This window comes from Vanacampus margaritifer, chromosome 3, assembly GCF_051991255.1.
Source record: "Vanacampus margaritifer isolate UIUO_Vmar chromosome 3, RoL_Vmar_1.0, whole genome shotgun sequence".
In the NCBI taxonomy this organism is placed as follows: Eukaryota; Metazoa; Chordata; class Actinopteri; order Syngnathiformes; family Syngnathidae; genus Vanacampus; species Vanacampus margaritifer.
Window position 1 is genome coordinate 21,381,694 of NC_135434.1, and position 27,960 is coordinate 21,409,653.

The following is a 27,960-nucleotide window of genomic DNA, read 5'->3' on the forward strand; positions in this document are numbered from 1 at the left end:
ACTGGATTTTTTTGATTGTGAGGCAGATATGTGACAGGTTCAATGTCTACTCTGCCGCCTGAAACATACCATTTAATAAATTATAGCAATTTTGCAAATGTAAATCATAGTAAAAAAAAAAAAAAAGACTAATGGAGGATGGGCATACATTTGCAATCATTGATGTTCACTAGAAACAAGTACAACAGCCTGTACAACTTTTGCAGCTCAAAATAAATCACAATGAAATTGGAGACAGTAAGAATGTTCTTCTACCACACACACACACACACACACACACACTTGTACTTATATAATTGTGAGAAGATCCATAGACATAATGCATTCCCTAGCCCCTTCCCCTAACCCCAACCATCAAAAATGATTGCCTACCCCCATTCCTTACCCTAACTTCAACCATACCCCAATTCAAACCTAAACTGTAAAACCAAGTCGTGACCCTCAAACAGAGGTCTTGAATTGTGAGGACCGTCCAAAATGTCCCCACTTTACAAAAATTTCCTCAATGTGTTGATTAAAGACATATTTTGGTCCTCACAATGTTGTATGTACAAGTACACACACACACAAGTTTGTTTCAGTATTTTTGTGAGGCCATCTCATTGACATAATGCATTCCCTAGCTCCTTCCCCTAACCCCAACCATCAAAAATGATTGCCTACCCCTTCCTTGCCCTAACCTCAACCCTAACCCAGTTGAAACCTAAACTCTCAAACCAAGTCTTGACTCTCAAAAAGAGGTCTAAACTTGTGGGGCCCAGCAAAATGGCCCCACATGGACGGGTGGGCCCCACAACTCTGTGAAATCCCAGAATGTTGGCCCCACTATGTAACAAAAACAAGACCACACACACATTTCTGTATTACAAATGCTTTGCAAACCAATGGCCAGACAAGCAATAGCCATTGTGTAGGAGGTCTTGTAGGATTGCTGGCAGGCAAGATTGCGAACGTGTGTAAAATCACAGACGTGTGTCCACACTGCTCGATTAAAACACCACATAGAGTGAATATGTCTACTCTACCCACAACTGTTTAACTGTATCTATCCATCCATCCACCCATCCAGGCTTTTGTGGTCTAAAAAAACAAGACCAAGATTTGATCATTTCAAATGTGACGTAAGCTGTATAAAAAAATAAATGTACAATTTTTGAAATTTTCAACATTGCACTTAATTACAGCCTTTACGTAATGTAAGTGTGTCATTGGTGCTGTGTGCCAAACAATGACAGCTGTGCAAGTGATGCGGAGAGTCATGAAGCAAAAATAGCCTAGTTATGATACAACAACTTATGTGCAATGATTGGTGTGGAATATTTATTAACAACAAAGACGTAGAGAACTGAAGCTGCAATAATCAATAGTGCAAAAAACTGTGACTAGGGCCCCAGTTCCAGCCAGAGAAACATACCCCCAATGCCACAGTTTTGCTCCGTTGTTCACCTAAGTGCCCTTTCAGTGTTTTTCCTGTCACCCCACCAGTGTTTCACTCTGCCAGTCACCCACTCCTACCTCATTAGTTGTCTTGCTCACCTGGGCTCACAGGTGCTCCACAGCAACCAAGCCACTATTTACAAACACTATTTAAACACACTCATTGGCAGAATGTTCTTTACAATCTCATACAAGATTCTCCAGCACTCTTTCTTGGCTTGATCTCCTAATCCTGTCTGTTGTTCTACTTTTAACCACCTCGGTCTTCTGTACCTGATCACAAGTTCTGCTTTAGCACTTTATGCTTTTCTGTCTTTCTACCTGTGGGCCCCTAAACATTGAGGCCCATATGCATGAAAGCAGAATATCAGCAAAATACTAGGACCGTGGTGTACATCAGGGGTCATCAACTTGCAACTCTGGAGCCAGATGTGGCTCTTTAGTCCCTCTCATGTGGCTCCCTATGGATCTCCAAAAAAAAAGTGTAGAAATGATTATACATTTTTTTTTACATATTTATTTTTATTTTCAAATACAATTATTCTTCAAAGGAATTAAGGATTTCTATTTTTAATGAATAATTAAATATCCCAAAAATGTCAATAACATTTTTTTAATTTTAAGTTAAGGAAAAGAGAGACAAAAGGTAGATGAAAACAGGTTTTAAAAATATAATCTTTTAAAATGTCCCAAAAGTGACCATAAGATGTCCAAAAAGGTAGAGGAAATGCAGAAATTGACCATAAAATGTCCAAGAAATTCACAAAAATGTCAAAGAATTTTTTTGTTTTAAAAAGGCAGAAAACAAAGCGTTCAAAAAGTAACTATAAAATTTCCAAAAAGAATATTACCATAAATTGTACACAAAATGTCTCCAATCAGATTTTTTTTTTTAAAGCAGCAAAGAAGACATTTATAAACAATGCAATGTCTAAAAATAAAAGAAGAAATCTGGAAATATAGAATAAAATGTCCACAAAATTGCCACACAAAAAAGATTTCAGAAAAGGCAGGAAAGAAAAGAAAGAAAAAAGTAACCATAAACCGTCCAAAACAATAGAAACACGAAATTAGCATAAAATGTACACAACATTTTCCCAAAAGTCAGAATTTTGTATTTGTTTTAAAGGCAGCAAAGAAACCATTTAAAACTATAACATGTCCAAAAACAAAAGAAACCCTGAAATTTACCATAAAATGTCCCACAAATTGCTAAAAATGTTAAATGCACACAAAAAATAGCCATAAAATGTCCAAAAACGGAAGTACAGATTCAAAAAACTACCATAATATGTCCGTAAAATTGACAAAAATGTCAGAAATTTGAAAGAAAGGCAGAAAAATCTAAAAATGTAGGGAATACAAGGTATAGGAAATTTAAAGAATAAATAAATAAATCTAAAAACAGAAGATGAAAGGTAGAAGAAAATGTATCTCAAAAATATTAAATGCTGCATATTTTTCTGTTATGGTGCATTTCTAAGTAGCTCTTGCGCCCTCAGTACATTATACTAACACTAACTCACTTTTTCGTTCAACACCATGTTCAAATGTTTTGCGGCTCCAGACAGATTTTTTTGTTATTTATTTGGCCTAAAAAGGCTCTTTTCGCAGGAAAATTTTCAGAAGCCTTGCTGTACACGATTGTGCAGTAAGATCAAACCTTAGTATAACATTAAACTTCCAATAGGGAGTTGTCTGCACAAAGGTGTATTATCTTATTCTATAGTGTAACTCCGACATATTTCTTGGTATAATTTTGACCAGTGGAGTAAAACAATAAGCAGTAGATGTCTCACAACTGTGCTTTTTATTTGGAGGATACTGGCAAAATATGATAATATAATATTCAAATTAGAATGATCAAGTAAAATGATATTGTTAGTACTAAGCAATGCCATATCTTTTTAATGTTAACATTATGTTTAATTTACATCCACAACACATATGAATGTTCATGTAAGGGCCAGAGACTCTTACCTGTCCATGGCCTTGAACCATTTTGCAACCTGTGGTTATTTTTTTATCTTAACTTTGCTGACAGCAGCACAGTTTTTTTCTGGGCTCCACCATTTTGATCCGCCATAAATGTGAATAAAAATGCACTGGTGAAGACTAAATATGTCAAACACGTTCATTAAACATATTTAGACAGTTGAACGTCAGTCAGCATGTGCAGTTGTGTGATAAAACTTGTATATAGGCGGTATAAAGCACCAACTGCCTGTGTCGGCAATTAATGTGCGTATAGTGGCTTGAGGCACTAGAGCGCGATGCCTCTCTTCCCTTCTTGCCCATGTATTTGAACAGGAAATAGTACACCAATTCAGCTATTTTAACTCATTCACTGCCATTGACGGCTATAGACGTCAACAATTCATTTGAACTATTTCTATTAGTTTTACACTTTTTCCACTGTTGTTAATAAGAGTATGAAAATATTTAAAATATATATTTTACATTTAGAACAGATATAAAATTTGTGATTAATCGTGAGTTAATTATTGAAGTCATGCGATTAATTAGATTTTTTTTTATTAATCGCATTACTTTACTAGTTAACTCACGATTAATCACTAATTTTATATCTGTTCTAAAGGTACAATAAAAAAATCTAGGTTTTCACACTTGTTAACAAAAGTGGGAAAAAAATGTTAAATAGAAATAGTTCAAATTAATTTTTGACGTCTATAGCCGTCAATGGCAGTGAATGAGTGCAAAGATGCTGTTAATGACATTATTGGTTTGAAAAAGAATAACACTGTAAAACATGAACCAGAGAAATAAAATGGAAAATAACTCAATGTAATAATTAATAATATGTTTATTTTTGTTTTTACTCATCACATGTATAGGAGGAGATTGAGTGGTTCTGCCTGCCCTTGACCATAAGTCCTTGGTGTGTAGACTTCTTATTATATCCACAATACATGGCATTGGATAACATAAGTAGGAAAGAAATTACATTCACTTTGAAGTATGCAGGCCGCTTGGCCTCTTGTGCAACTCCTTTCATGCTGGCAACCTTAAAAAGCAAGCATACGTCTTCCAGCAAAAGCTAATTACGCAACGCTAGGAAAATAAATTATTTGGTCGCTGCTTTGCAGATAACGTCACTGCAAATTAATTTGCTGCAGATCCATCCCTGCAGGGAGTGGTATGGACTAAAAGCAGTGACGCAAGTTGTGATTGGCCACCAGGGTTGGGAGTTATTTGGTAAAAAATTTAGTTAGCAAAGTAACCCAAGCACTGTATTATTAAAGTAATGTAATGTAAGGGCAAATACAGTCAAAACCAAAAGTATTAGCATGGCAAGATCTATTCCTTTGCTGTTGTTGCCATAAAGAGCCATTGCTCTATGGGGTGGCAAGCATACTTAAAGGTATCCAAAGATTAAAATCCAAATAATCCATTTCATAAATAATTAATCTCAATCGGAGTCTCTAAACAGGAGATTTTTGCTCATAATGTGCTGTTTATTAACAATGAACAAAATGTACAAAAAACATACGAAGACTATGACTATCATATGTTTTACATGAATGAAATTTGCACGTACACACTTGTTCCTTGAACAGAACTAGTCATATTTTCTCTCGTTTCATTCTCCACACACCCTATGAAAAAAAAAAGTGTTACTCCTACTAGCACTTTATTTACAACCACATAATGTTATTAATGTTATTAATTAATTAATAATGTTTTTAAATCCTGTTTTTAAACCCCCCACTTCTAAACTAAAAACTGTTCTTTAGTGTTAAGTATTCTTCAAGCTGTTTTGTGTAATGTTGAATTATATATTATTTTGAGATTATGTTTTTAATTTGGAAGGCCAGTCACTCACGTCTCATGGGGAAACTAACATGGCTTTGCTAAAAAACACTTTTGTCTTGATGAGATTCGGGAGATTCTTCTCCAGACTCCTATTGAGGTGGATTACAATCTTGTGGTACATAGCACCAGCTACTGTGCAGGAGGGGCATAACAATTAATAGGCATCATTGGAAAAAAATGATGTGTGGCGCCACTACGCCGGTGCCGTGATATGTCAATCATTTGGCATCTGCGGGGTCCAATCGAATTTGAGGGGGGGGGGCAGTGCCACCCCGTCCTCCCCTCTGGCTCCGCCAGTGCCCCTGCGTTGGCTTAAGCCTATCCTGATTTGTCAATGGTGGCTGGAAATGCGGTTACCATGACTGCTGAGAACATATTGTTAATGTAACCGCGTAAGTGGTCCACAAAGTTGGTCAACAAACAGAATCCAGCCAGCAGATACACTTTTGTTTGTCGCCAAACACCACACATTACCTTTAAAACTGCAGCAGGAGGGAGTATCAGCCATGAGTGGTTTATTGATTAAATTAAAGTGGACTGTTCGGCCTTGGGAGAGGTATATGTTGTAAGTGCATAGTTTTTATTGCTTGTTCTGGATGTTTCTTGTATTGAGGGGTTAGAATCATGTCTTCTTATTATTTTTTATTATTATTATTATTGTATTTTTTTATGTTATTGTGAACGTCAAGGATGAGCTATACAGTGTTCCATCGCAATAACACTTTTCCGCGGATTTTCTTTATGTGCAATTTTGCATGTATTTTTTTCACAGCAATGTACATATTTGATAAAATTATTTATGAATGTTTGAAGATTGAGAATGTTTAAACACGAGAGAAATGTGAGAAAATAGTAGTGAGGAAAAAAAGTAGGCGATGTCCGGTCGGTGCTGGATTTCACTTTCCTTTCTTTTCTTTGATCCTTCCTCAGGTCTCCTGACAACCTCACGACTCTAGCTGGATTCTGAAGTGTTCGGTTTAGGTGAACTGTATGGGATTTTTAATAGGTTTTAGGTGAATTAATGAGTACACACTCGCACGCACACATGCACACACACGCACACATGCACACACACGCACATGCACATACTCACGCTTATACAAAATAAAAATAAAAATAAATTAAAGTAAGAATGTGGATTACTACATGATTTACAGATGTTTGTGTTTCTAGTTTACAGCTCATGTCCACACACTCAACATCATGCAGTATTTTTCTTCTTCTTCTTCATCATCTTTGTCGAATTTACTGGCAAGTTACACTCTGTCCTTGGGCTATGATGTGACCTTATTTACAGAGCTTATGCAGCTACTAACTTTCCTTCCTACAAACCCAGGTTGGAAACATCTGTACAAAAACTGTAGCGTTGGAAAAATAACCAGAGCATGATTTGTTATAAGACAACATACATTTCTTTATCAGTGCAGAACGTCAACAATTTCCGGTTAACAATGCAGGCAACCAATGTAAAGGCTTTCAGACGAGAAAATTGTGGGCTTGGAACAGGAGTTACTGTGGAAGTCTGTGTGGGCTGGAAGTGGCCAACAACAAAGAAAAAAAAAACAAAGAGTGTTACAACAATCCAGCCTCAGACAAAAGTGTGCATCAACTTTTCTATGTCTGCTGACAAGTGAAACAGTCAGGCTGACAGGTCATTGTACATGAGATGATAGAAGACGTCAGGAGACATTTCAAGGCAGAACACAATCCATGATAACATTTTGACCTCTCGATGAATTGAGAGAGAGTGACTCAAGCTGATCCAAGACAATATGTTCAGGCGCAGGTTAAAACATTGTGCTGTTTCAGGGGAAATGATTTGGAAAAATTCAACAAAGGTTACAAGCTTACGTTGAGAAGACTGGGTAGCAACAGACAAGTTTGTCAACGGGATGGTGGGTAATCAACCAATGTGTGTGCGTGTGTGTGTGTGTGTGTGTGCGTGCGTGCGTGCGTGCGTGCGTGCGTGCGTGCGTGCGTGCGTGTGTGTGTGTGAGGGGGGTCATCCGATTGTATTTTAGTTTTAATCCAATTTTAGTCAACAAAAATAAAGAGCATTTTTAGTCGACTAAATTGACAGTTTAGTCAATATTTTCCTTCAGCATAAATTTCCACTTTTATACGGAGACACCTTATTTGTAACTGTAGTTTAACACACAAGACACATTTAATACAATGATGTCTTTATTGATTATTTCAATGAAACATGTTGAACTGACAATAATATAACTTAGTTTTCACCTAAACAAAAAAGTGCATAATTGCTTGAGATTAATCTTACAGCTGCAAAATGAATGTAAACATGTTTGAACATTAAATAAAGTGCAGTGAACACTGAACAGCTTGAGTTTCATTCCTTCTGATTGGACTGTGTGAATTTTCCTCACCGTGTTGTTTTCATTCTTGTTTTAGTCATTGACAAAATTGTCAGTCAATTTGAGTTATCGTTATCTATAAGCTGTGCACTGACTAGCAAAGTGTTGTTTCTTCAATGTTGTCCCATGAAAAGAAATGTACACTTTTGTGAGATTCTGTTTCTCAACGATCAACAATAGGTTAATGTGCAAGTTGAACGTGCATAGCTCTGTGATGTAAGGGTCATCAACTTGTTGATGTTTTTGGTCCAGACATCGTGGGTGGCAGGGTTAAAGCAAAGAATGATCCTCTGGTGCATTGTGTGGGCTTCCAGTTGGGCTTGTAATGCTGCCTCAGAAATTCAAGAGCACTTCTTTGTGAAACTTAATTCTCTCTTCATCATCAAAACACCTTGAATCAAGCTCTCTGAGTCTCTGTACTAAAACACAAACACCATTTTTTTTTGTTGTTGTTGCTATTAACCTTGAACATCACATACATCACATTGTACTGGTTTTGGTAAGTGCGGTGTGAGTGACTCACTTTTTTAGATACTTACACCTTGTGAGTATATAAAAAAAAGTGCATTTAGTAGAAGCTTTGCCATCACAAAATATTTGTACCAGAAGAACATGTACAATAGACATTAATTTAATGAAAGACGTGACTTATTGCCCCTCTTGCATACTTTCTTGTCATAACAGTCTAAATCTAATTGCTCTTTCTTATCTTGCCCTGTATCTTTATTGAAGCGGAGGTGAAAGAGATGTCTTTCCAAAAAATTAATCAACGCTTCCTCGCTTAATTACAGGAGGACATTAAAAATAGCAAAGTAAATGAGTGCATTCCACTGTCAGCAATGTCAGTAAAGCCTCTGGGCGGCATCCAGTGTGTGTAAGACTCATCTGCCTCTATTCGGCTCCGCTGCGTTGAATATACATCATATGCACATTTTCCTGTCTTCATCAGCAGCTCAACACTGTGACACACGCGGAAAGCTGGCTCAGAATACAAACCGCATGCACCGCAGGTGAAATATGGCGGCCCTCACTCCCCCAAGTGTAATGCATATCGACATGGATGCTTGGAGATTGGACATTGTCGCGGGGCTGCACAAGGTGCACTGAGGCAGCCTGCTATTTCATGTGCCCAAGCAAAATGTCAACATGCTGGCAGAGGACAAGTCCCTACTATGCACTTCAGGGACTTTCGAATATTTTCTTTTACTGTCCATAAAAACTCTAAAATGGTTTTAATGAGTGTGTTCACTGAGATTGGACAATTATACTTCTTGTTTCCTATAATTTAGTGTTGTGGCCAAGACTCCACTAACCAAGACCAAGACATTATTGAGACAAGAGAGTTTCGAGATCAAGACAAAACCAACGCTACGTTCACACCAAAAGCGAGGGAAGCGTTTCTGTCAGTGCGATAGCATTGTACACTCTAAAAACTAAAAACTCGAAAGATCTCTTAACAACAGTTGCAAAAATGCAAGTTAAAATTTTTATTGATTTAGAAAAAAGAAAATCATTATTGGTTAGCTGAAAACAAAATTCAAGCTGGCATAATTTAACTGTCTTAACTAACTTAACATAACTTTCTCAACATTGATTCAATTTTAAGGCGATTTGAATACTCCCGCAATGCCTTTCACCATGTTCAAGATGTACAGTGGTACCTCGGAGGCATTTATTTTACTCAGATTTATTGGTTGAAGTCTGAATTGAATGAGTTCCAAGACGTTCAAACTCCGAGGTTCCATTGTAAATAGTTTTCCTTTCTGTTCCCTACAATGTATTTGTGTAGTGACTTAATGATTACTATAGTGTTAGGAATCAGGGAGTGTTCAATTTATATTCTATTCTTTTATTATTTGTTAGTTTTACATTAAAGTTGCACTTTGTAACAATTTGCCCAAAAATATCTTTACTGCGAGTGTGTTCAATTAGTCCAGATTTCACCCTGAGTAAGTTCATTTGTGCATGAGTAAATTGAAATCAATCATTAAAATCATGCCGATCAATTGACATGTTCGCATACTTACCCTAAGTGAGCCAGATTGCCAGTAAGTCATATACAGTAGTTGAAGGTACGTTGGACGTGTGCGGGAAAGTGTACAGCAAGTCACTTGGAGTTGAGAGGTATTTCTGTTTTTTTGAGTATTTTTCCGTCCTGTTTTTCTGACTATTCCCCAGGACCTAACCCCCCCCCCCCCTTAATTTTGCAGAAGATTTTATTTATGACAAAAAAATTTTCCTGGTAAAACAGGTAGACAATTTATTTTTGGGGGGGAAAAAAAACAAGCTCCCCCCCAAAAAAGTCAGAAAAACAGGAGGTTTTTTTTTTCCAAGTGAATGCAATACGCTTTCGTATGTTCATACTTTTTGTAACATTTTTGCTTGGTGGGGTGCAGTGTCATATTTCAAATGTAAAATTGGTGCCTTGGCTCAATAAATGTTGGAAAACACTACAGTGAAGAGAATGTTCTAAGGCTTGTCACAATCGCTCCAGCTTCAAGTAAAGATGAGTTGCAACGCTTTTTTTGTATTATGTTTCATAATCCTCACACTGAACATAGAACTCAGCAGGATTACACCTGAGTGGCGCTCTAAAAGCACGATTTGTGGTTTAGTACATTTCCCTCTTGCTGGAGGATTCAAAAAGTGCTTCTCCTCTGCTCAAACTGCAACACATACTGTACTGTATCACACCACTTCCTTTTTCTGTGTGTGCACTACAAATCAGTTTCATCAAGAAAAAAAGCAGACAGCTGCCAACCACCCTTCTATTAATAAAATATATAGTTGCAGGCAAACATAATATTAAGGTCAGTTCTTTTGGGTAAACGTTGTCAAACACTTCCGTAAAGCCTTCAAACAAGCCTTTAGGTGTGTGCCTTTATCCGTATGGACACATCAGTCTCATCTACAAGTAGATGAGTGATTAATTTTGTATGAAGGGAATCTTGCTTAAGATGAAGACAAGCTGGTGTGGGAATAACAGAGGACATAGCCTTGTGGCGTGTCTGCGCGTTGAGTGTTTGTGGGTGGCGGGGGAGGGCTCAATCAAAATAAAATGAGAATTGGCCAGGACCGCGGTGACATTATGACCAGGGATTTCTTTATTTACAAAGTTAATGGTGTAGATGCTTTGTCACTTAAGATAATGTCAAAGCATTGAAAGAGGGCAATTACAGAGCAGTTGGAGATCCAATTCACATGATTGAAAAAGAGCTGCTAATTAAAAAGAACATTGAGTCACATCAGCCTGGAGGTAATGTACAGCATTGTCAAAAGTCGAGGTAGAATCAGCACACACTCTTTGGCTGATGGCATGTGACACAAGTTTGTACCAGTCACCAAAGACTTGTAATGGGAGTGTTGTTTGGTGTCGGATCATCTCGCACCCTAGATAGGAGACGCTGTTGACTACCAGTGGAGCAGTCTCTGGATCATGTTGTCGCTTAATTAAGTGAAAAGTTTACTTGTGGTTTTATCAAGGTCAGCAAGACAACTGTGGTGTGAAAAAATAACAGCCGTGGAAAAACTCAAGACAGATAGGATTCAAGTGTGAGACGCTGTGAAACATGGAACACTTGACATTTGACTATTTAAAATCTAAAAGTAGCAATGTGGGATGGATCTTTCAAACACAAACCAAACCGTAGACATTTTCACCATCGTTCATCACCACAATTTAAACTATTGTGAAACATTTATCATGTTTTTATGGAAGAGGATTAGGGTCAGTGAAGTGAATAAAAAGGGTTGGCAGGACTCTCACTTTATTCTCAGAATCTTGACTTCAAAGTGAGAATTCTTGACTTTCTCATCCCCACCGCAATTCATAGCACTATGACACATTTAAAATAAAAAATTCTGAGATTACGGTCAGAATTCTCACTTTATTCTCAGAATTCTCACTTTAAAGTGAGAATTCTGACTAAAATTTCTGAATTCTGACTTTATTGAATTCTGACCAAAATTTCTGAATTCTGACTTTAAAGACAGAATTCTGAGTTTCGGACTTTATTCTCAGAATTCTGATTTTAATCTCAGAATTCTGACTTTAATCTCAGAATTCTGACTTTGTGACGTAGCGCTATGAATTGTGTGGGGAGGATGGAGTCAGAAAGTCAGAATTTTGAGTTTAAAGTCAGACTAGTGTGATGAAAGTCAGAATTCTGAGAATAAAGTGAGAATTCTCAAATTAAAGTCAGAATTCTCAATTAATAGTCAGAATTCTGAGTTTAAAGTATTATATAGTCAGAATAGTGAGAATAAAGTCAGAATCCTGCCAATCTTTTTTTTTTCTCTGCACTGGCCCTAATCCTCTTCTGTATGTTTTTTTTTTGTTTATTCGTGATACAATCACTTTAAAACTATGACTTCTAAAAAGAAGGGTGACACTTAAATGCACAGTAAAATACACAGGATTTGTTCAACAGAAGAACTTCATATGCGTTGTGCTCGACCAAGGTTCCTTATTGAACATAATTTTGTAGTATACAGAAATCAATCAGCCTCCATTGTCTTTGAAGACCACAAGATGATTGTGTAACACAGCTTGTCACCCAACACTAAATGCACAAAAGCAGTGTCGACTTGAATATCTCACAAAGTTCACAAAGTTTTCTTTCCAAAAATAGCATAACTGAGTCTCTCTCACACACGCGCACGCACACGCACACACGCAGACCAGAAATGATAACGCTGTCTATCTGCCTTTGCAGTGGGACCAGAGAGCTACCAACAGTGAGTCACATTCTGTCAGAATGTGTTTTATCTACAGTCCTGCTTCATACTCGCCACAGTCCACGAAGTACAAGCACGAGGCCACCGCGTCGCACTCTGTGAGTCAATGTCAGCTGCAAAACGTCTTTAGACCTTGAGGGCTTCGTGCACGCCCACCGCCGACAGACGGCGGTTGATGTTGCGGTATCTGCAGCGGAGAAGGTCACGATAAGTGGAGCGTAGGTCTCGATTGAAGAAGGCATAGATGAAGGGGTTCATTAGGGAGTTGGCGTAACCCAACCAGAGCAGCGTGCGCTCCAGCCAGATGGGCACACAGCTGCACACCACCCCACAGATAAAGGGCCTTGCAGTGGACAGGATGAAGAATGGCAGCCAACACACAGTGAAGACTCCCACAATCACCCCCAGTGTTGTGGCCGCTTTCTGCTCTCGTTTGAAAATGGAGATGTTTCTCCGTTCACGGTTCAGCAGTCGGGACAGGGCGGCGCACTCCTCCGCCACACCAGGTGGCTTTAGGCCCTGCATTCGTAGCGCCTCGTTAGTCACTGTTTCCAAGCGCTCTCGGCGAGAAAAATCAGTGAAGCGGTGTTTGGCGCCGCTCTTGCGGGCTGCCCGGAAGATTTTGTAATACATGATCAGCATTACCAGCATGGGGATGTAGAAGGCTACGGCTGTGGAATAGATGGTGTAGCCAATGTCTTGGCTGATGAGGCACACGCCGGCTGCGTGGACGTTTTTGGCCCAGCCACAGAAGGGGGGCAAAGTGATGGATGCTGACACCAACCACACACCCAAGATCATCTTTGCCATCAACTGACCATTTTGCCGCGCTGGGTAGGTTAGGGGTCGTGTGATCCCAAGGTACCTGTGAGACGGAAACAAAAACGGCATTACAAATTGACTGTGCTCACAAAAAAGGACGGTATGGGGCACAATGGCTTGTCACTGCGGTGGTACCCTTAAATGTTTTGTAGTCATGTATATTATAATATGAATTATTTTTAGAGGCTACAACTTTCATTGTTAAAGCGGACGTCAACCCCAAAATGTTCTGTGTTAAAACAACATTCTGGGGAATATGAGTAATACAGCAAAATCCACTCATTTTAATCCATCTCAGGGGGCGGCCATTTTGTCTTGCTGTCAACTAAAAATGAGATCACAGATGCACAGAGCTCAGGTAACAGCCAATCACGGCTCACCTGTTTTCTGAGTAGGGTCATGTGATGTTCGCAAGTTGAGCCGTGATTGGTCGTTACCTGAGCCCTGAGCAACTCTGATGTCATTTTCATTTGACAGCAAGTAGCAAATGGCCACCCCCTTGAGACGGGTGAATTTTGCTGCGTAACTCATATTCCACAAACGCAATATTAACCAAAATGCAAGAACATAAAACATATTATTGTAAAAAAAAAAAAAAATCTTTGTGTTGACTCCACCTTGAATACAGAACAGAGATTGCAAAATTAATACAATGGATTTCAGACACTAAGACCAAAATTTGACTGAAATATTTAAGTTTTTATTTCCAATATACATTTTAAAATAAAGAAATGCAAAAATTTACAATATACTGAAACACCAACTGCTAGTCAAAAAAGCAGTAGGAAGAAGTTAACATTTATTGATTCCTACACTTCTCCTACAATCCTTCTACATTACGAATAAAAAGATCCAAATATTTGGTCTGTATTTAATATACAGTATGTATAATCTCTTGGAAAAATAAAAATAAAACATACGCATATCACTGGCATCGGGCCAAAACCCTGTACCTCCAAAATACTGTAGTCACTTTTCAGAAGACCCCAAAAACAGCATGTTTGTTCAACCACTAAAATTACGTAAATAGCATTACAGATACATACAGAATTTTGAAAAAATATGAAAAGTACCAAATTGTGATTTATTAGGTTTCGGCCCCACGCCATTGCACCACATTTATACCCACACAGTATCTTGTGCCCAACATGTTTTGATACATTGTTTTATAATGGTACCAGTTTATGTTTGAACATTGCTTTAATTCCTCATTCAAACTGCTCTACAATTTCAAACCACAAACTGAGAAATAAAAACATTTTGTTTTGTTTATAAAATTATTGATGGAAGAGCAAATGGAAAACTGAACAGAAAAGGTGTATCGGACAACAAGAGAAAGTACTGTTGTTTTTCTGGTTTTGCAATACCCTTAAATGGTTGGTATATTTTTTCCATTGGCAGTTAATCTTAACTTTTGCCGTTTAAGAACATACCTGCACCATTTTGGGCCTGCAATAGGCACAGACCGTTATTTTGGTGTCCAGTAATTTCCTCAACAGGGTACATTTGTGGATAATCATATCTTGAGGGAGAGAAAGAGAAATGCAACTTGTTCTAAGTTCCTTGGTATTTAACTGACTATATTCATCTTTTAATTATGAGGGTCTTCTCAAAATGCTGAAATTTACTACAAGTGTAATGTTAAACACACATCATGCACTTAAATTTCAATAAGAGCTTATGCAATGGACGAGATCTCGAATTTGTCAGGAGGGCTGTTATGTTATTCTATGACTTTGGAGGAATGTAACTGCTAAAGAGGGAGCTATCAATCAACTAAGCAGCTCTGTGATTTCAAATAGTAGCTGAAGGAGTGTGAAAAAAAAAACACGGGGATGAAAAGCTAGGAAAAATAGCTGCTATATTCACAAAATGCTGCAACAGTGTAAATTGCAGCTCAGTATGTTTTTGGCAGCATTCTTCATTCAGCATCAAATGAATCAGGAATCAAAGCAGTATGTTGTTTATATTTGTGTGTTTTGTGCTCTGATTGAATAGACAAAGCTTTCAGGAGCATGAGACAATCAACACGGATGTCCACCTCTGAGTAGCATCCATCAGTCGTGTACGAATCTAATTGAGCTCGGCCAGCCTTGTCAGATTCACTTTATCCTGTATTTAGGTGGGGAACTTCTGACAGTTTAAAAATAAGTTCTGAATATATTACGAACACCTGGATATACATCACAACAGAAGAGCCCTGCGAAATCATTTTTATGGTTACATTATTCTGCAGTCTTATTTATTGTATCTGTAACTGTAACTATATATTAAGTTGTGATGAACTCAATTTCTAACACTAGGGTAAAAAGAAATAGTTTTGATTGTTGTTAAAAAAAAGAAGGTGATGTGACATTCCCTGTCCCAGCTGTTGGGAATGTGTTACAAGCATCATCAAGTTTAAAATGAGTAAATATTTGCAAAATTATAAAACAAAATAAACATTAAAGTATATGAGTTGGAACTTTAACTATCTTGTCTTTGTAGTGTATTCAATTGAATATAAGCTTGAAAAGTATTTGCAGATCATTGTTTGCCGATTTTATTTACATTTTACACAACATCCCAACTTCTTTGGAATTGAGGTTTGTACATAAAAAATACTTCATTGATCTGATATATTTACATGTCTCCCTTGAAACCTAACACAGTACTTGGTGAGGAATGGCAAATAGAAACATGACAGATCTCAAGATTTTTAGATGGTAGAAATGTCGGACCTAAAATCTCGCAATCACTTGTATTTAGTTCATGAAGACAGACTTTGTTTACACTGCAGGTTAATTCTGATTTTAAGGCCCATAAATGTGACATGTGATCATTTTCAAGCAATACAAACAGTGCAATTCTATTCTTTTTTTCGGCCCAAATTTGACCCCATCCCCTTTTTCATATGTGCATATAAAATCTGATATGCATCCGACATGTCTCAGGCACCGACATCCGACCTCATCACCAAAAGCCAAATATGTGCTGCATGCATGGGGGATGGTAATTTTATATTTGCCTTTAATTTAATCCCAATTGAAGCATAAAGCATAAAATGGACATTTATTGAGAGAGTAATAAATCAACCACATAGACGGGTTCCACATCGACGGTTTTAACACGCGTCAATGATATGACGTTATCCATAGTTGACATCTACATGAAATGAAGAGAGCGAGGAGCAAGGAGCGATCGTCTCATTTCTCCAAAACATTTCTTCATCCTCCCGCCTCTCTCCTCTGTCAATCTCCTCGTGTCCTTCATGAAATTTCTAGTGGGAGGCACTAGAATGTAAACAGAGGAGCGAGGAATTTGTAAATAGGGAATTGAGACGAACGGGACCATATTTAATTCTGTAAACACAGCACCATGTGATGGTGTGCTTTGTACTCATGCGTGTCCCTTCATGGTCGCATACCGTGTAAATCACAAGCTGCTTATGTTTTGTACTGTGACAAACTACATAAAAAGATTGGATTTTACAAAAAATCAAAATTGTGTGACTATAACCATAGATTCAAAATGGATGTGAGTAGCTCAACCTCACTCGTCCATTCATTCATTCTCCAAGCTGCTTAGCCTCACTCGGGTCGCGGGTGTGTTGGAGCTTCTCCCTGGTGTCTTTGGGTGAGTCAGGGTATACCTTGAGTTGAGTTGATTATATTGATAAATACTGTATGATGACAAGCAATGCAATGAACATAGTTTGCCTTTTTTTTGTGCGTGTTAGTTTAAGTTTTTCATGGGAAATGTTTGCCAATTGCCATCGGAAACACTCAACAGTCTGTATAGACCACAAGAAAAATTGAACAATGGTCCATCCCTAACTTTACAATGACAAAGTATAAAAATGTATGCAACGATCATTGACTCTTAAGTTGCTGTCACCATAAAAGGAAACCAGGGTTGGTACTTACACTCTAAAAACTGTTGGGTCAAAAGTAACCCATTATGGATAAATAAATAAAAAAATACGTATAATCTATTCCGTAACTCCCCTAAGCCTGGAAAATGACCATTTTCTTTACAGCGGCCATTGGATTGCAGGTGTTTCTAAATGCCTTGTCCTTAGTGAATCACCTTTCATTTTTCGTAATGAAATTAAATATCATTCAAGCAGCTAAAATCTTTAGTAGGGCAAAGTGCCTGAACTTCCAACAGCATTCACACTACACTCTAAAAACAGTTGGGTCAAAAGTAACCCAATTATGGATTTTTAAAAAAAAATTGGCCCATCCATTTCATGGGTCAATTTGACCCAACTTCCTGGGTTGTTTTATGCAAAATGACTAAATTTTTTGACCCAAGTAAAGGATCTGACTAATAATTATGAGTTGTTTTACACTAAACGACCCATCTCTTGACTCAAAGTTGGGTCAAATTGACCCAAGTAGAGGATCGGTCCATTTTTTACCCAAAGCTGGGTTATTTTTGACCCAACTGTTTTTAGAGTGTATGGGTGTAGTAGTGATTATACATTATATAGCAGTTCTGGGAGGTTATATTTGGCATCCTCATGCACTTCTGACATTATTGTCACACTATACTATAATGGTTGAGGGGGGGAATTATCTTTTAAAGCGATGGCTGATCAAGAGATTGACTTTGCATAGGAATGTGTGACAAATTTGTAAACAAAAATTTTTTTTAGTATGATATTTTTATTGACACGGTAAGAGAATCATGTGTCTCCCCAGCTGAACACTTCAGTAATGAAATTTAGCCTTGTGAACAGCCCCCCGCTGGACATAGTATGCAATTACAGGAATAAAGTAAAACAATGACATAAAACAATGGCTAACTTCTTAACCCAAACGTGCATACATACAAGGGCCTAATGTAAATATCGGAAAATATAAGACAAAAAGTTGATCTCCTGTGACTGTCCCATGTTCATCTTTTGATGTCCAACACAAATGTTTTTCGTCTACAGCACGAATAAAGGAATTGACCTCACTGTTTACACAATGATGATAGAACATCAGGAGACTCAGGGTTCAGTATCTTGTTCAACGATACGTTTATGTTGCTACAGGGAGTCAAACCATCTACCCACAAGGTTGTGGATTGAGAGAAACCGAATTCAAGATCCCAAGCCAAGCTGCCCCCAGAGTGACACGCTTACAGGCAGTCTGGACCAAAAGAAGAGCGTGGTGTTGTTTTTTTAGGTATCTCAGGACATATTCATGCAGAAGCCTCGGGGATTCTGCTGTCACAGACCAACTGTGTGGCCAAACTAATGGAGAATATCATTACTTCCACTGGACTACCAGCTAGGGCACAGTGAAGTAAATTATTTTCTGCACCATAACACTGTAATCGGCCACAGTGTGCAACAGCCTCCTGTCTCTTGGGGTATCTCTCAAACCTTTTATGTCTGAGAGGGAATACGCAGTGAAATATTTACCAAGCTGTAGTTGGTTTGGGTGGCAGTGTGGTAAATTTAGAACAGCAAAAAAAGGAACAGGGCAGTAGGGAAGTCCATTTACTTTCTCCCACAGAAACTTTACACTCATCTTTTCATCTTTAGACTTCCAGTAGCAATGAGGGAGATCCAAAATATGCCTTTGAAAATGAGAATTGGCCCACATTTTCCGGGAGGGATCTCATGCTTGCTCTGTCAATCATGCAATGTTTTGAAATGGATGAAAAGGAATAATGTGAAAACACCCCACTGTTACTGTCACTTTGTCTTTTAGATGCATGGTGAACAAGATCCTGACTTATATTTGCCATTAGTGTTACTAGCCATATTATGTCCTAATATAAGATTATCGTTTTGTGAACTTTTTATATTGTCTATTTACTATGAACTGCCTTTCACTGCACTCACTGCATGAAGGCAACATATTGTTCAATCTCAAAATGAGTGGTAAAGTTATTTCCTACTGATCAATCAAGCAACCATCAAGACACCTATTTACCTAGCAAATCATTTGAATAAATGTGTCTTCATTAATTTTGTTTCCGTGACGCCTACTCTTGGCTGAAAAGAGGAAGTCCATGTATTTTACAGTCTTTGTGGTGAGGCTCACCACCTGTCCTGTAAACCCTCCTATCAACCTTTTATTGGCTCCCACAGCAATAGAGATGAGTGACAACTATTAAATGCCATATTGATAGCTGCATTAAAAAAAACATTGCGCCATCACTGTCAGCTTGGTCTCCATGGTGTACAAAGAAAACATTGTGCAGGCATGGCAGCCTTCACAGAAACGAGCGGAATAGAAAAGAATGGACCAGGCAAACTAAAAACCTACAAATAAATCCAGAACCATTTAGGATATGAAGGCTAAGATGGTAGCTTGCACCCGCATTCCGGTTTGGGGCAGTGATGGCATTAGCTACATGTAGTGGCATTTATTATTATTATTATTATTATTATTATTATTATTATTATTATTATTATTATTTTACTAGTACTAGTAGTACTACTACTATTCTACTGATTAATTAAAAAAACGTAAGCCGTTTGTGCATCTTGTGCATCTTCAATTGATAATCATGTGCAGATAATGGGTTTTAAGACATTGTTGGTTTTTTTGTATTCTTTTCATCTATATTACCAACATTGTTTTTCCCATTTGTATTCTTTTCTTCTTTATTCCCTTCTTTGGTTTCTAATACTTGGACTAATCCAAGCTTTGTATTATTAACTGTGACAGATCTGGAAACGTGGTAAGCAGAAGTGTCTAGGCCTGATGTTCATAAGTCATTTAACCAATTAACAAAATCATTAATATTAGTAAAATGAAGAGGATAATTGAGCAAGTTACAGAGTTAGCTTGAAACAGTGAAGCTAAATGTTTTTTTATTATCTGGGGAGTGTGCAGGTCTACATCAAAGATTGATTTGAGGTTATTTGTCATGGAAACACGTATTTGCCACATTTACTTCCTGAAACCGCTTTCTATCGCGTCAAGTCAAATTCTGATCAGCATTTATGAGGAGAATTTGCACCCCCTTGTGGAGGCGTCCATTTTAAGTGCTGTATGAGAAATGCACAGTGATTTGTTTATACGCACGTCACAGAGTTTACATTTAATCATTATTTTAAGAGGCACTGTCAAAAGCGTTTTTTTTTTTCAATCTCCAATTCAAACACATTGTGAAAAAAATACAAGGTGCTCTTTAAACAGAACACTAAAAGTACTCAAAGTCACAGTGCAAACAAAATTACACTACTACTGCTCTAGGCACACGCACGCACACACAACACATTTGTCTTTGTATCATCGTGAGGACATCACCTTAACCCACATTTTACTGACATGTTGCATTTCCTAGCCCCTTTCCCTAACCCCTACCATCAAAAATGATTGCCTACCCCCATTCCTAACCTCAACCCCATAACCCAATTCAAACCTAAAGACAGAAAATCGCAATGTTTTGAGTACATGACTATGATAGCTAAAAGCAAATTTACCTCTTAATTTTTTAGTCCAAAATGGTTGAAATAGTTTTGGCTATTCTAGCTTCAAGGTACTCATAGTGCTTTTTCACTATCACTTCATTCACACATCTCGCCGCTTTGGCATTGAAAGCTCTGTCACAGAACGTCTGCAGTCTGGTGTTAGGAAGGGAGAGCAAGCCAGCATCAGATGGCCGCGGCTTCTGTGATGGGGTTTCGCCATCGAGGGCAATTATGTGTCGTGGAGCCAAGGCATGCAGGCATTGTATGTATACAATGTATGTGAATCGAAGCAGTAGAAACACTATAAACTATTACATTTGCAATGCAGACATTCACCGTTAACTCATTCACTGCCATTGACGACTGTAGACGTCAAAAATTCATGTGAACTATTTCTATTAGTTTAAATGTTTTTTCTTTTCATTTCATTTTTTATGAAAACCTAGAATTGTTTTACTGTACATTTATAACAGATATAAAATTATCATGCGATTAATTACGATTAAACGGCCCTTATTTTTATTTATTTTTTTAAATTAGGCCCGTCAGGCAATTATTATTTTTTTAATTGTAATTATTCACATGACTTCACTAGTTAACTAACGATTAATCACAAATTTTATATCTGTTCTAAATTTACAATATTTTTTTCTATGTTCATAATCTTGTTAGCAAAAGTGGAGAAAAAAACGTTAAACTAATAGAAATAGTTAAAATGAATTTTTGACGTCTATAGCCGTCAATGGCAGTGAATTAGTTAATTTGTCTCCCCTTTTATATGTACTAGCTCTAATTCATTTATTGAGTCTTTTGGTCAAAATAAAATTACCTCTGTAAAACTCAGTAAGGGTCTTTTCCAAAAAAAAAAGATGCAGTAGAATTTTCTGTAGAATAATATTAAAACCCTATAACGCCAAACATATTATATTAAATACAGAACATTTTGAGCCCTCTATTTCATGAGTATAATATATTTTCCCGATCAAAACCCTGATATGATCTGACACATGCATTGCACGGATTATCCGTTAGAGGGCAGTATTACCCAGCCAATGGCTTTTCCAGCGACCTTGCAACATCGCCCCAATTGAGAAAGGAGAGACACCTATGTAAATGTTCTTTCTAATTTTGGGAAATACTAATATGTTTGATATGTCTGTTTATTATTATATTTTTGACAGTTATAAATATACCAATTTAAAGCATTGTGACCAGATGTATCAAATATGACACAGATCAAAAGTCATATGGAGAAGTAGATTTATGTTTTATCTTTTATGATTGCTCGAAATGACCAATAAATACTTTATTCACAAAGAATTAGAATTTACTCTCATATAATTCATAGTTCAGGCTTTATAGTTTTGTTTTGTTTTTTGTTTTGTTTTTTGTGTGCAAATGAGATCTGCTTTGGCTGTTGTCGTTCTTGTGACACGTAAAGGCATAGAAAACATGTAATGTGTTTAAGGTACTCTTGGAATTTTTGAGTGTCTAATTTCTTGTTTACTGTATGGGCCATTCTTAACAAAATAAAGTTAGATTTAACAGCTAGGCTTTATTGTAGTTCCGTTGTTTCTTTACATATATGAATTTGTAATTGTCTTAGACACAGTAAAACGATTATTTTCAGTTTAATGAAGATCAGTGGTTCAGAAAATAGATAAACAAAAATGCAGCTTGGGTGTTTTGTTTACTTGCATCTATTTCCTTGGGGTCCGTTAACAAGTGATGTTTTCTCACTGTTCCATCACTCTAAGTATGATTCTTGAACCTGCAGATCACTAATAGTGTCGTGGTGCAAAGAGTTGACTTTGGTGCAGCCAGCGTGGGATTGATTTCCACTCTGTGACTGTATAATTTAATGTCCTGCCACAGAAACTGGGACATGTGAAAGACTAATCCGATTTCCAATTGATCGAAGCGTACACTTGCAAGAGTAATTTGATTTCCGATCGAATAGTCTGGTTGTGTTAATCCACGTTTAAAGTGTTGATCAAGGTCAGAATAAGGTGTTTGCATGTGCAGTGTTCTGAAATCAGTTTTTTTTTTTTTTATCAATTTAATGCAATAATTTGGTTCTCAAAAGTGCATAAAATACTGTTGAGTGACTGACTTTTTAAATACTTTGTGGTTACCAAGACACATCACATGTTGAAACATATGCCTTTATTTGTCATTATGTTAATGTATAGTAAAAGCAGTTAGTGAGCGTGCAGATTCATTTGATTTGTCAGGAAAAAAGCAATGCTGTGAATGGCTGGTGACTCCTCCAGGGTGTATCCTGTCTCTTACCCAAGCTCAGCTACGAAAGGCAAGAAAAAAAGCAATGGTAATTCCCAACACTCCCTTTATTTAACATTTTGTTGTTCGTTTTGGGTTATTTTTCGTAATTCCTGTCCCAGTGGACTCTGAGAAAGTCATCAGACCCAAATACTTCACTGAGCCCTTGAACCTTCCATTTGAATAATGACATATACAATATTTTGAATGCAGTCGCACAAACGTCATAGTGATCCATGCATGGACCACTGGTTAAGATGCTAGCATAGCGTATCTATGAACAATTGCTGAGTTTATATCCTATTACATCCTATTAGAGGATTTAGACAGTAAGGGATCTACTAATCATAGGAACCACAACCATCCGTGTTGTATACGCCTACCACCATCCATGTATGATTTGCTGAAAGCTCTATCTCACGTTTTTAGGGTGATACAAAATCTGTAATTCAGCTGTTCAAGTCTTGAGCAGTGTCTCTTGAATCTGTGTCAGAGTGTTTTAGTGCATTTGAAACAAGCAACAGAGCAAGTTTTCTGCATCGCATTTACCTTTTCAAATGTATTTTGATTTGGGGCTGTGCAATTAATCGAATTTCAATTACAATTCGTACAATAATCGTAATAAAAAAACAAGATTATGAATATGAATTTTGAGTTGTTTAAATGTATATATTTGCACTTTTTTTCTACCGTTATAATTCCGACCGTCCGGCCCTGGGTGCTACGCCATTTTCCAGAGCGTGCAGGTGGCTATCTCTCACTATCCAGCATGCTTGCTCGTCATGCTGTACACCGTTTGGAAGATGGGTTTCTTCAGATTTGAATAATGCCCAACATTTCATGATAAAATCATATCTGCAGGCTCAGATGTCCCACTTGGTCAAAACTGGTCCAATTACTTCGAAAGGAGTCCAATGAAAGTATTCCGGAAAAATTGTTGATCTACACCGACCCTTTACATTCATATAGCCACGTTATTTGGTGCTGCAAGTTCCAAAATACGCACAACATCGACCCAGGATGTCTTGTTACTCCAAATTGCCTCCACAAATTTGCCTCGGAAGACTCGTCAAAAAACATTTGGCTGTTAGCTTCCGAATGATACCTTGTTTGGTCCAATAGAAAGATGTTTTATTGGTCACAAGATCCACGCAACCCAATGGCCGTCTTTGTGCGTCAAATGGTCCTCCTTCCAAACCTCCCCGTCGTCGCTTGAGCCACTCATAGCGAAGGTTTTTGGTGATGGACGTTTCAAAAAGCCAATTAGATCCTCAAACCATCAACGTGGCTGGTTAACTAATTATTTGAAAACAAACACCACCTTTAGCCCTCCAATGTCATAAAGCCACGTTTTTGGTTGCTGCAACCTGCCAAATACGCACAAGATTCACCCATTCTTATGCTCGTTTGAGTTAGCAATCATTTGCAACCTATCTACAAGCACAAAAAAAAGCAAAAGCAAAGGAATCACGTTGGAAGTGATTGACACCTTATGTGGTCCAATCCCCTAGCCTTCTTTTAGCCGGATTTCCACCGCAGGAACTTTGGGGTAAATTTAAGGGGCCAACCCCGTATGTGCGCGTCTCCACTGCAAGAGGCTTCCCAACCGGGCCACACTTACAGGAACTTACGGGGACAAGCGGAGGGCCTACTCGAGGGTAGGTACTACGCCAGCTCGATAAACTCCCGACCGGGCTTTCATGCTGATTGGCTAAAAATTATTTAGTATATACCTTCATGCGCGACGATGATGCATTCACGGCTTAAGTCTCTTCCACCAAAACAATTCTCTTAATAATCCTTTGCCTTTTTCAAATATCTAGACGCCGTCTCCTCTCACTCAAACCATCCATCCACGCCAAGTACATAAAAAAAGCGGCGCCATGCTTGGGTGAAGTCACAGAAACGTGTCGATCAAAACTCGTGACTTGCGAGTCCGCCTTTTCAAATTCTTCATCTACACGCCGTCTCCTCTCACTCAAACCATCCATCCACGCCAAGTACTTAAAATAAAAAGCAGAGAAAAACAGCAACCACCTAAAGTTTTTCTCTTTCCTCGTGATTTTCGTCACGCAATGCTTGGGTGAGGTCACGGGAGACACCGTCGCACGGCGTTTACGTGTCGATTGAAACTCGTGACGTCGCGAAATGGGTCATACAAGCTGAGAGGACGGTTCCCGTGAAAGTCCCTACCCCCCTCCCATACCTGAAGTCCTGCGGTGGAAATTTGACAATGCGCGTAAAAGGTCCTCCCTCGTACAATGCATGAATCAGTTACAGCGATTTCATGGTGTTTGACATTTTGAACAGCCAATGAGATTCTGAATATGTCAAATTCTTGCTTGCTTTTTTCGAAAGCCAGTTTGCGCAAACGTCGTGTGAGAGAAAACATCAGAGAGCATCAACGATGCGGCATAAATGCGCATATCTCTTTGATCCCTTGCTTTGAATTAATGTCAAAATGACGTCTAAATGTGTCTCTCAACTATGTCTAAAGATAGAATAGAATAGTGACAAATTAAAATTTTATATCAGACTTGACCTTGGATTTTCAAGGGTCACCCAAATGGCACAGTTTTGTTCGCATGGACCCCTGTTTTGGAAAATCCTGTGTAAAATGTTCATTTTCTGTAGTATCATTGTCAAACTTGAACTGGAATTAGGGAAGACCTCAAGTTGTAGTGTTTTCCAGTCCAGCACAATCTACATTCATTTTTAAGGCAGATTTTGTGAAGAATAATTAGACGAACATAAAATGTGTCTTCTTTTTTAATTCAAACTTCAATTACTCAGTGCCAGTAGCACTTAAACATGTTTTGATTATTGGGGGGAATTAAAAGTGTTATCTTTCAAAAGAGACCAAAATTATGCTGATAGCCCAAATGGTTCAAGAACAGCTTCAAGTTTACTTTGGGTGCACCTTTTTTAGGCGTTTTCGGCAAATATGACAGGACTAATTTAACAAATTTTGTTTGGTCCATAATTGCACAATTATAGTGTTTCAGGAAAATTTATTTGTCGTAATATTTTTTACATGGTTAAACATGCTCTTGTTTTGTACCAACAAATAATTGTCCTAATCGTGATTTCAATTATTACCAAATTAATCATGATTAACTAATTCACTTGCAGCCATTTTCACTAAAGCAACCCCCTTCGCTCCCAGCTGTATTACTGGATTTTGACTGATTTTGCAAGGCCCACAAAATATTGTGTTCTATTGCTATAAAAACATGGAACCCACCAAAAGAAAGATTAGAGCTTTTTTCTTTCATCAGAAAAAAGTGTATTTCTAAGTATCTGTTTCCATTTTGCAGCAATTAGCTTTAGAATATAGCTAAGTTTCATTCTTATACACAAATCTGTTGAAAACACTTGTGAACGGAGCTTTTTTGCAACATGGCCCTGGTTGATCTCTTACACTCTGCTGCCACCTGCTGGCAGTTTTTGTGATACCTACCATTGTTTTAAGCGACCTCTTCAAGTCAGAGGCTGCATCAAAGCCTTCTGTATGCTCTAGCATATATTAAATAACAACAACTTTTTTTTTTTTATTAATTAAAAAAAAAAAACGGATAAATACATTTTTGGGACCATGGGAATAGGGTAGATGTCACCGACTTCCGACTTCCGGGTTTTATACATCAGCGCCGTTTCCGGCCACTGCTGGCCGCGTTCTAACACTCGCACCCTCATCCCTGCGCCCCCCCCAACCGCACGCTCCCGCTTAATCGGCGGGAGGGCATTACGGCTATCTGAAATGCTTCGGACACTGAGACAGACACTACACACTCGCAGCCTCGCACCCGTCGACGGGAATGCGCAACTGAGGGGCACAAAGGCGGAAGCAAATGAGTTAATATTTTCTTCATAATTGAGCAGCCTTATACAGCCATATTCTGCAATTTCTTACTGGACTTTAGTACATTTACTACAGAGCCCAAGTATTCAGATAGCAAAAGCTCCATTTTCTTCCAAGTAGCACAAATATCTTGAGTTTGAGGTTACGCATATTTTGCATTTCTATTGGCAAAGGTAGCTGCAGTGATGCAAATACAGTATTGTAGTATTATTTGAGGTATTTTGATGAAAGCATGTCACAGACAGTTAAAGTGTTCAAATGTGTGATGGAATTGTTTTTACTGCCAATACAGTGTATGTCCAGTTTAGTTTCAATGCATATTTTTCAACCATGCCATGATTGAGAGGGTTACTTTAAAAATGTATTCCGACACAGTTATTACTTATTTGTATAAAATTATATATAGTTTGTAGCATAATCCAAGTACCATAATACAGTTTTTCTCCAATGGTTTGTCTCATTTTTTAAAACAGAAATCTCTCCATCTCTCTAAAAACTTTTCGCACATGCTTCAAAACTATATTCCTTTCTCATATAAAGAGTACCATCAAAACGGCAAAGATACTTCTCAATTTCTTTGGCTCGTTTGCATTCACTTCGTGCTTTTGCAAAAATAACCTGGATTGTTCAGCATAACACCATGCATCACCTGCAAATGCTCATATCACTCCCAAAACAGTTGACCCATTTGCAAACTAAAACACGTTAGCATTTTGTAAGCACTGTAAATCAAAATGACTACATGTTTTGTCACTATGGCAGCGGTCTACCTAGCAGAATACAATTACAGTATGTATAAAAGCAACCTACAAAGTTTGACGTCCAACACACTGCACTCATACTGCCAAGGAAATTGTAAGCATTTTTATTCACACACAAAAAGTAACCTCCATCCACATATAAAATAATAAATCAATACAAAAAGAGGAAAGAAAAATGATATCTAGCCTAGAGTGCTGTAAAGTCCTGCGGTTTCAGGTCAGTAAACACCAAAGCGCTGGTCATTCTAGCACTAACTGCTGCATCGGACCCAGCCGCCTATGAAGCAGTGTAGTTTCCCACCAGCGCATGCCGCCTCAGGAACATCGGCACCATTTATGTAACCCCTGCAAATTGCTGTGCAGTTTATTGTTTTACACCAAACTGCACCGCTATAATAATTCTTCATCATCGATATAAGAATTGTTGATGGCCAGGCACTGTACATTGGT

At 37.9% G+C, this 27,960-nt stretch overlaps 1 protein-coding gene across 1 annotated transcript in view; it reads right to left on the bottom strand.

The window, feature by feature from the left end:
- Positions 1 to 9,878: 9,878 nt before the first annotated feature.
- Positions 9,879 to 27,960, bottom strand: part of htr7c (5-hydroxytryptamine (serotonin) receptor 7c) — a 39,484-nt gene continuing 21,402 nt past the window's right edge. Inside the window, exon 2 of the mRNA XM_077562532.1 lies at positions 9,879 to 13,248. Coding sequence (XP_077418658.1) covers positions 12,510 to 13,248 — 739 coding nt within the window. The 3' untranslated portion in view covers positions 9,879 to 12,509. The remainder of the gene's footprint in view (positions 13,249 to 27,960) is intronic.